The following is a 10000-nucleotide window of genomic DNA, read 5'->3' as shown; positions in this document are numbered from 1 at the left end:
AGTTACCCTTCGTGTAAAATAAGCCTCGGTGTTATTAAGTTTTAAGCATTCGCTTCGTTCATTTTGTGTAAATTATTGCTGTAAAGTGTCTCGCGTGACCCTGATAACGGGCATCACTTTCCGCTCACCGTATTCATGTTAAATTATTTATAACCGATATGCTCTGACAAACTTGTTTACGTGTTATCCTGGCACCTGTATTCGTAATTATTTTCGTTTAATAATGCTTCTATACGACTTGCTCTTTGATTTATGAAGTAGCTTAATATTGCCGTTTTTTCTAATTTTTACTGGTACTGCTACGCCCATTACCACGTTCGTGCTGTTTTGCCCATAAAATTAATACCGACTCCCCGTAAGACAATCTCCCGAAAGACTTTAAATATCCTTTTAAATACTTTTTCGCGTATAATTCCAACTTTTGTTGATTTCTTTGAATGGCACGCATTTGCTTCAATCAGCTAAAATCGCTATTTTTAATTTCCTTTTGTATGAATCGATATTAAAAGGTGCGTCTCCACTGCGGTGTTTGATCTTAGGACCTCTTTCTCTATACCCGTATTTTACTTTTGAAGCGAGTACTAAAATTACATAGATCTATTAGATACCATTTTTCTCGCCTGGCGCGAAGAACACTATATTCGCGCCGCGTCGACACACCGAAGGAAGAAACGTCACACACCCAGATTCCTTTCTTTTTAACTCGCCTTATTAGCCACTTTTTATTGCCATATCTAAGCGACGTTACAAACGTATGTACAGGGCTCGTTCAGGGGTGCCTCATCCCCGGCCTTCTCGCTGTCGGCATCGTCACACACTGAGAACACTTCACGGTCCCCTCACATTGTTCCACAGGGTGTCCTCGCTCACGACGCGCACGACAGTTCAAGCGCGCACACGGCACACAATGACGCGACGTCGCGGAAAAATAACCATAACAGTGGTACTGAACAGTCAAACATTGCATCTGCGTACACAATACAGTGGTGTAATAAGAGGTGTTTCTCAAACCGATGGGATGCTTCGGAATGCCGCTTTGAAGAAGGATCACGTCGCGCATTGCCGAGGAAGGTGGCGTGACAGTCGTCCGTATACGGTGCAGCCCTGTCTTGTTCCTTGTGCGTGCGCGCGCCGTTTTTCAAAGTTCGCCCAAGCCACCCTGGGCGCACATTGCTCTATACTAAAGTGAAAGTGAAGCAGCCGTCGGGTATGGGTCGTAGTAGCCCGGCGATCCGTCCAGGTTTACGTGATACGCTGCTCGCTGGCGACGCTTCCGTTCTTAGGTTAATTATTTATACAACGTGAGAGCTTGCACTCGAAACGTGGTGGAATGCGTTAGAAGTTACACCTCGACAAGGCCCAGCGGGGTCACCAAGAAAGCAAGGTTCGTTTTTCGGCGAAGTTCAGTCGGAAAGGGAGTGATTCCGCTGCAGTCGAATCGCAAGGCTCCGTAGAGTTCTTCCCAATATTCGTTCCGTTTTTTCAGTGGCGTTATAAAGTTCTGTGTTTCCCGAATTCATATAACTATCGCATACACCATTGTGTGATCTGCATTGCGCTGAGGGCTGAATGGGCTGTTTAACGGGGCCGTGGAGACAAAATACGTTTGGTTTATTCAAAACACTGCATGGATTCGATAGGAATTATGCCAATTTCAACGGGAACTTTCTATGATAAAATTAAGTAAAACAGATATGTAGCCAGTGGCTACTCACCACGCCACCTTCTGGCCGGGTATTTATAACGTCTCAAGGACTTGTTTGTGTGGTTGGTGGCCGTAGACTAAAGCCACCGCCAAATAACATGACTGTGCGACTGTAGTGGTGCCTCTCGTTCCGTTGAGTGCATCGTTTAAACGCAAACATTAGTTTAATGGGTAACACGCAGATAACTGGTTTACTATTCCTCCTATTACGTCGCTGCTAGTATTGTGTAGCGCAAAATTTTCAAGTTTTCATAATATCCATTATTTCTTTCCCTTAAGAAGGTACAGGGATTCTGAAAATTTTCTATGAATACGCAAGCATGCGTACGCCTGCTTCTCTGTCTCACCAACCTTACGTTTCGCTTGTGGCATTGCAGGAAATGTCAACATAGACAGCGCCTTCTTTCATTGTTTTTCTTTCTTGCTTTTTCTAGTTTCACGAGTAAGGGTGATGGATTACATAGACCTTTGTGACTTGGGTAATTCTTTTTCAGTCTTTTTTAATTATTTTATTAATCACTCCAGGGCTCTGAATTAGCCAGACCTTTGGTTTAGGCACAAATTATATATGTCGTCAGAATTGATTGATTGATTGATATTGATTAATTGTAGGTTTGACGCGGCGACGCAACGCCGGCGATGAGGCGCGCCATAGTGGAGGGCTCCGGATTAATTTTGACCACCTGGGATCTTTAACGTGCGCCGAAATCTCGTACAGACGGGCGTTTTTGCTTTTCCGCCTCCATGAGAAAAATATCGTCATAATTAATCCGGAACCATTCCACTACTGCGCGCTCATAACCCCGGTGCAGGTTTTGAATTTTCCGCGGCGCACATGCATTGGTAGCTACATATGGCTATCAATAGCCAAATCACGCGACTTCTTGTTTTCTTTGGCCATATCTTGTTCTTGGTTTCCTTTTTTTAGTGGGCTGCATTTACGCCATTGTAACGATTAAACGTCTTAAGTCCGCCAATTACGTATTTTTTATTATTTATTAGAGTTACCCAATTTGTGCTCTCTGAAATTAAATGAGGTTGTATTTTGTCTTCATGGCCTTTTAGAGGTTATGTGAAACCTGTATTCGGGTCCCTGCGTCACTCGTCTCTTCGTCATCCACAGCCTCGCTGAGATGCGATTCGAACTCAACCGAAAAGTATGGTGGGCGCCGCTTAAATAGCGCCCGGAATAGTGAGAGAAGAAAGTAATTTACACTCCCGGGCTGGCAGCACAAGTGTGAAAGCTGATTTGCTAAACAGATATTGTGTTCTCCGCGCACACTATCCAGATATAATGCGCATCTAGCCAGTTCCACCGGCTAGACCAACATACATGCAAAGTTAAAGTGAGCAGCAGCTACGTTAAAGTGTGACTTCCGCTAAGGTCCGGTCCCAGCTATGAGGCAACCAGCTTTGAGCGAAGTTATGTCGGCGCCCCTGGCCGTTAATAAGGTGCTACCTTGAAAAGGGCAAGAACGTCTCGCACTCCGTGGGTGTAACGACTAGACTTTCCGCTTCGAGGGTTCCTGCTCCTCCCACCTCCACATCGCTCGCGGTGCAACGGCCCAACGAGGCGAACTGGGAAGTCTGCGTTCTACGGGAGGAATAGGAGCAGGTGCAGTAACAGGTCTTGCAGAGTGAGCGCATCTTGACGCCAGCGGTTTAACAGGACTCCCTGCTTGTCGGCCGGAAGGAGGACGCGGAAGAGGAAAGAGACGCCGCTGACGGCAACGAGGAGGCCGAAGTCGTCGGGAGGGCGAGAGGGGGATGAGACGGCGGGACGGGGGACGAAGGCGACGGCCGGGTCGTCACGTTGGGCGAAACGCTCGTCGACGAAGAGCAAGGCGGCATCTGAGGCGCCATGACCGATTGAGGCAGCCCGTTGCTCGACGCGCCCGGCGGAGGAGGCGGCCCGTGGGGAGGGCCCGCGGTTCCCGGCGTCGGAGCGACTCCGGGCACCCCCTGGAGGCGGCACCCCGGGGTAGAGCCGGTAGGCCATGGGCTTCTGCAGGGCGGCCTGCCGGTAGTACAGGTCCAGCGCGGCCATGGTGCTGAGCGAGGACTGCGGCGACAGGCCCGTGTAGCTGGACAGCCAGTATGGGGCGGTCTGTAGCATGCGCTGCACGGCCGCGTAGTTGCCGGCCTCGGCCAGCAGTTCGAGGCCCACAGCCGTCTGACGCTTCCATTTCGTCCTGCACCGACGGGAAAGCAAGACGAGAACAGGTTCAAAGCACTGCTTATACCATGCTTCCGGCATACGAAGCTTTTATGCGCATGTACGTTATCTTGAGGATTTCTAGCTCTTTGATTCCCCTTGGATGATGCGTATCAATCACTGAGCAGCAGTACTATAAACTCTGAGCATTCTGAAATAAAAATATATCTCTGCAGAAAAGAGTTTTATCCCCTTTGTTTGGCAGCCACTGATATCGCAGAAGAGCTGGGGGTATCCCAGCACACACAAGAAAAATTGGGCTAACATACGCCGTTACTCGAGTAAAACAGCATCAAGGGCATAGCATCTGGAAACACAATGATTGTTTTTAATATGCTTACAACAACAATCACCAACAGGACAAAGAAGCGTGAGACAAGCGGGAGCGCACGAACGTTACCACTCCAAGTCACTTCACCTCACTATTGCTTTCATTTCTTACTAACATGGCGTCGCATCGATTCCGATCCCCATCCGTATCGATGCGTATCCACGCACACACTTCGAAGGGAGGACGTGAAACGATGCATGCGGTCAGCGCACAAAAGGGTGCGTGCACACTCTACCCACTACAAACGATACTTAATTAACCGCATTCACAAAGAGGCCAAAGGCGTAGCGTCGAGAAGGATAAAAATCCAGCCAAGCGGTTTTTCAAAAATTAACCAGACCGACAAAATGGAGTCTCGCTTCCTCTTTCCTCTAAGTGCTTTATACACGCCTCCCGCAGAACAGCAAGAAAAATACAAGCAGTGCTTAAAGCGCTCTAAACGTTCGTTTTGTACACAGGGCAGCGGTTGCAGCGGAAGTCCTTTACGTGAGCACCGCGAAGATAGCGCGGCCAACGTAGAAGACAAAGAAACGCCGAGGAGGCAGTGAATACGGCTGGCGGTCATGAGCGGTCATTCATTTGCGAGCGCTTTCCGGGGACTCGCGGCGCGCTTCCCTGCCTTTTTCTGCTGCCGACGCCGCTGAGCATGCATCTCGTTCAGCGCTGGAGCACGCAGATACATCGCGTGCGCGTCTCCTTTTTTCGCCCGTCTCTCCCTATCTCTGTGGGCGCAGAGACAGCAGCGCACGCAGACAGGCGCAGCGAATGTGGCGGGAGGCGTTTACGGCGCTGGGAGAGAGAAAGAGGAGAGCCCGTGTGTGTGTGTGTGTGTGCGTGCGTGTGTGTGTGTGTGTGTGTGTGTGTGTGTGTGTGTGTGTGTGTGTGTGTGTGTGTGTGTGTGTGTGTGTGTGTGTGTGTGTGTGTGTGTGTGTGTGTGTGTGTGTGTGTGTGTGTGTGTGTGTGTGTGTGTGTGTGTGTGTGTGTACATCTCCCTCTAAGCGATTCCTGACAGGAGTGGCCGTTTAGACGTCGACAGAAGGGTGCGCTTAGCCATGCCTTGCGGCTGCGCGCGGTCAGCTCTTCTCCCACGATGCTCAGGCACCATACTTCCTGCCGCAGCGCTCAGCGCGGGACTGCTTTCGCGGGACACAATTAAAGGCGCGCACGGAAAGCTGGAAATGAGACGCCCTCCCAAGCCCGGAGCCTCCGGAGCTGAGCACCGCAGGGAAAGACGGCGGCAGAGCTGGATCCAGAGTCGCACGTGCGCGCGAGCTGCTGCTGCTGCTGCAGACCAAGCGCGGATGCGAATGCCTCACGCACCACGCATGGACGCCCCCAAGGTTACGTGTGTGCCGACTCAATGGCCCGCTAGTGATCCGTACACTAATTCGGCGAGGCCATAAGGCAGTTTTAGCATATCGTTACCGTGTTTGCGTTGCCGTTTACCGTGTTACCGGAAGCCTGAGTTTCCGTTTACCGCTGAAAACAGTAGGGCACGTTTTAGCGCACCGTTTGCGGTTTGCGTATTCCGGTCGCCGAGGCGCATGTAGCGACATCTGATGAATTAGTCTCAAAGCAAATCACTCATAATTTTCTTGCTCATATCTATTTGCTTTCGTTTAAAGTAACTTGAATAATTCACTTTTCAGGTAAAGCATTCACACTAACTGCAGTTGTTTTGAGAATCCCCTGTAGAGCTTTAAAATGAAAACGAGTTGGTGGCGCCATTTACTGAGGAGAGTTAGAATGAAGGTGAAATAGAATTTGCCCCCGCGCTAATTATTTAGGCAAGAAATGATTGATTGATTGACTGATTGATTGATTGATTGTGGGGTTTAACGCGCCGACGCAACGCAGGCGATGAGGCGCGCCGTAGTGGAGGGCTCCGGATTAATTTTGACCACCTGGGGATCTTTATCGTGCGCCGAAATCTCGTACACACGGGCGTTTTTTTGCTTTTCGCCTCCATCAGAAAAGCTAGGCAAGAAATGAGTGAAATATGTCGTAGCAATTACTCAATAACCTACACTACCTTGCCTAGCACAAGTTTGGAGGCCTAAAAGCACTTTGCGAGCTCAGAAACCTATCTGAACTATTTGAGGCGGGCAAGGCTTTATTTAGCAAGAAACACGTAAAAAACAGCATCAAGTAAGATTACATTATTCGGCCGTACCAAGCATAAAGCGCCGACCGCACTGCATTTGCTGTAATCAATACGCGAAGGTAAACTTCGTCTGCTCAGGAAGCTCGCTGGCGACGGTAAAGCCTGTGCCGGTAAGTTACCGTTCACGGTAACTCTCGCGCATGCGCAGTCGACTCCCGCAAACCCGGTAAATGGTAACGCAAACGCGGTAACGATATGCTAAAACTCTCTATAAATGGGGTTAACCGAACGTTACGTAAAAGTCTACAACAGCAAAGCGATGAACGTGGATTGCCCTTTTAATGAGTTTTAGCATATCGTTACCGCGTTTGCGTTACCGTTTACCGGGTTTGCGGGAGTCGACTGCGCATGCGCGAGAGTTACCGTGAACGGTAACTTACCGGCACAGGCTTTACCGTCGCCAGCGAGCTTCCTGAGCAGACGAAGTTTACCTTCGCGTATTGATTACAGCAAATGCAGTGCGGTCGGCGCTTTATGCTTGGTACGGCCGAATAATGTAATCTTACTTGATGCTGTTTTTTACGTGTTTTTTGCTAAATAATAGGCAGTTTTAGCATATCGTTACCGTGTCTGCGTTACCGTTTCCCGTGTTACCGGAAGCGCTGGCGACGGTGAAGCCTGTGCCGGTAAGTTACCGTTCGCGGTAACTCTCGCGCTGCGCAGTCTACTCCCGCAAACACGGTAAACGGTAACGTAAACACGGTAACGATATGCTAAAACTGCCTAATGCTCAGGAAAGCGACAATCGACCATTTTTCTCAGGTGGGTGAGCAAAATGGACGTCCCTACTGGTTCTAAGCCTTGCCCGCCTCAAATAGTTAGGATAGGTTTCTGAGCTCGCAAAGTGCTTTTAGGCCTCCAAACTTGTGCCAGGCAAGGTAGTGTAGGTTATTGTGTAATTGCTACGACATATTTTACTCATTTTTTGTCTAAATAATTAGCGCGCGGGCAAATTCTATTTCACCTTGATTCTAACTCTCCTCAGTAGATGGCGCCACCAACTCGTTTTGTTTCTAAAGCTCTACAGGGGTGGTTACAGTATTCTCAAAACAACTGCAGTTAGTGTGAATGCTTTACCTGAAAAGTGAATTATTCAAGTTATTTTAAACGAATGCAAATAGATATGAGCAAGAAAATTATGAGTGATTTGCTTTGGGATTAATTCATCAGATGTCGCTACCTGCGCCTCGGCGGCCGGAATACGCAAACCGCAAACGTGCCCTACTGTTTTCAGCGGTAAACGGAAACTCAGGCTTCCGGTAACACGGTAAACGGTAACGCAAACACGGTAACGATATGCTAAAACTAGAGAATGTGACGCTGTCTCGTAACAGGCAACACGTTTGCGTGCGCGCTTAAAATCTGGAACATCAGAGAACGGCTACCCCTGCACTTTTCCCGGATCACTTCATACATGAATGCAGTGTGGACGCTTTCTATTGGGGCCCAGCATTTTGTACGTGCATGGGTGATGGGTGAGTTTGATGAATACGCACTACGCGTTTTGCCGTACGTCTGAAGTGACCCAGCGTAGGTGACATGTCAATTAATGCTTTCCTGCCCGACCTACTGCACTGGCTTTTGCATATGAGAACGTAGCTATTGAGTGCTACGTCCCAACGTAGTGTGCAGTGTGCTACGTTCCTATATTTTGCCCGTGTTTCGATTTTGAGAGGTGTGCAAGCGTTAAGCGTCCCATATCGGGCCTGTAGAAGCAGCAGTTAAGTGTCAACTCTTTGTCACCTGATGAAAACAAGCAGAGTTCAGTCATCGACATGATTGCTTTTTAGCTGCAATGACAACATAAAGCAATGAAGAGCCTGATTTAACGCTGTGGCTGATTCTCGGGGGAATCTCTACAAGCTAGAATGAGCGCGAAGCATTCACACTGTAATCCTCGTAAGACTGGCGGGACATTTCACAACTATTTGTCTGAGTACCTGGTGTTTTCGATATGAGTTCTATATACTGGAGGCCTGGCGTACCTTCTGTTCTGGTACCACGTCTTGACCTGGGTGTCGGTGAGGTTGAGCTTCGCCGCCAGCTCCATGCGGTCCTGCACGCTCAGGTACTTCTGGCGCTCGAAGCTCTTTTCCAAGGTCTGCAACTGGTGGTCAGTGAAGGCGGTGCGTGCCTTGCGCTGCTTCTTCATCTTGAGCGCGCACATGCCTCCGCCCCCGCCGCCGCCGCTGCCCGGGGGAGACTCCAACGTCCGCTCCGGGGACTCGCTCCCTGCAGCCAGAAGACGACACAGGTGAACAGAGGTCCGAAGCACAGTGGGAACAGAGGACCCGTAAGAGCGCAGAACAATTTTTGACATCGGCTTCAGGTATACCACAAAATATTGGGTACAGGTTCAGATGAACCCAGGAGTTCGTCTGAAGCCCTGAAGCCATTCTTTTTTTTTTTTTTTTTTACGTTTCGTGCTGGTGGAAGCTTTACGCTTAAAAATATTTGAGCAAATTTTTACTAACAAATTCTAATCGCTCGTATCTTTGAGGTAGACGACGAAATTAATGGTTCTTAAGCCAGTCTCTGTTCAAAATTATTTGATTGCCTAACTCGTCCCCCAAATTTGACGTCGAGCGTCGCTGTTCATAATGTTGGAATCGAGAGCACGTCTCCTGACCTTGATAACATCGGTGCGCGCAAATCTTCGCTACGTTGTGCGCGAAACATTGCCTACAGAAACAGACACTTTCGCGGTTTTGTAATTTCCCTAGAACAAATGCGACTGCCTGCCCACTGCGTGCAGTTATCCTTGGTTCAAATAATTGCCTGATTTCAGAGAGCCCTGGGATCTGCGCGCAATGTGTAACCCAGGATGGTACAGGTGCTAATGCCGGCCGCAACATTTGGCGCACGCACCCGCCTAACAGCTCCGCGTTTCCGTCCGGCATTTCCGAGCAGCCCGTGAACCCTATTCAGCCGCGGTCATGTCAGGTGTTCGAGTCGGCCTCTCGCGTACACAAGCTATTCACGCGGTGATGGACCAAAACGCCCTGCCTACATAGCGGGAACTCTGCAAAAGAGCGCCGGGACGAGAAGAGAAAAAGCGCGCAACGCTTTTAGCTGCGCTTGGCGTGTTTCGCATTGTGGCGGCTTCCTTTTTGCACGAGGCAAATCGGCTCGCGCGCGCGCGCGCGCGCGCACGCGTACAACTGCGCGGGAAATGGAGGGCCATCTGTAATGGTGCCTCTTGGGGCACGCATGGAAGCGCCGCTGCCCCGTCGCGCGACGCGGTGTACGGAAGCCCGCCAGTTGGATGACATGAAATGAGAACCCTCCCAAAGGGCGGCTTTTGTGCGCGTCTGTGCGTTTGCGAGGCTGGGATAACGTTGCCACGGATGACGAGTGCTTTTGTGCGCACAATTACATTACGCGGGGCAGCGCGTACGACCAAGGTCGCGCCTTAAGTATACACCGATGATACGAAGGGGACTCATGTGCAGCGACTCCTCCTCTCTTTATATGTCCGTTGCTTTCCCGGCGAATGCCATCGTGCAGCAGCTTCGAAGCCGAATGGGTCCCGACGAACAAGGGTTTCGTCGAGTGGCCTGCGGCGACCATCGTTCAACTAGGCAG

General features: G+C 49.8%; 1 protein-coding gene across 1 annotated transcript in view; it reads right to left on the bottom strand.

The window, feature by feature from the left end:
- Nucleotides 1-2672: 2672 nt before the first annotated feature.
- The window catches only part of LOC144156987 (uncharacterized), a 24802-nt gene continuing 17474 nt past the window's right edge, over nucleotides 2673-10000 (bottom strand). The window contains exons 2-3 of the mRNA XM_077688401.1: nucleotides 8401-8647; nucleotides 2673-3897 (exon numbers count right to left, since the gene is read on the bottom strand). Of these exons, the coding sequence (XP_077544527.1) occupies nucleotides 3300-3897; nucleotides 8401-8647 (845 nt within the window). The 3' untranslated portion in view covers nucleotides 2673-3299. The remainder of the gene's footprint in view (nucleotides 3898-8400; nucleotides 8648-10000) is intronic.

This window comes from Haemaphysalis longicornis, unplaced genomic scaffold (assembly GCF_048455015.1).
Source record: "Haemaphysalis longicornis isolate Haplotype H1 unplaced genomic scaffold, Haemaphysalis longicornis Haplotype H1 scaffold_1, whole genome shotgun sequence".
Taxonomy (NCBI): domain Eukaryota; kingdom Metazoa; phylum Arthropoda; class Arachnida; order Ixodida; family Ixodidae; genus Haemaphysalis; species Haemaphysalis longicornis.
The sequence above is the reverse complement of the archived record's forward strand: the minus strand, read 5'-3'. Positions and strand labels throughout refer to the sequence as shown.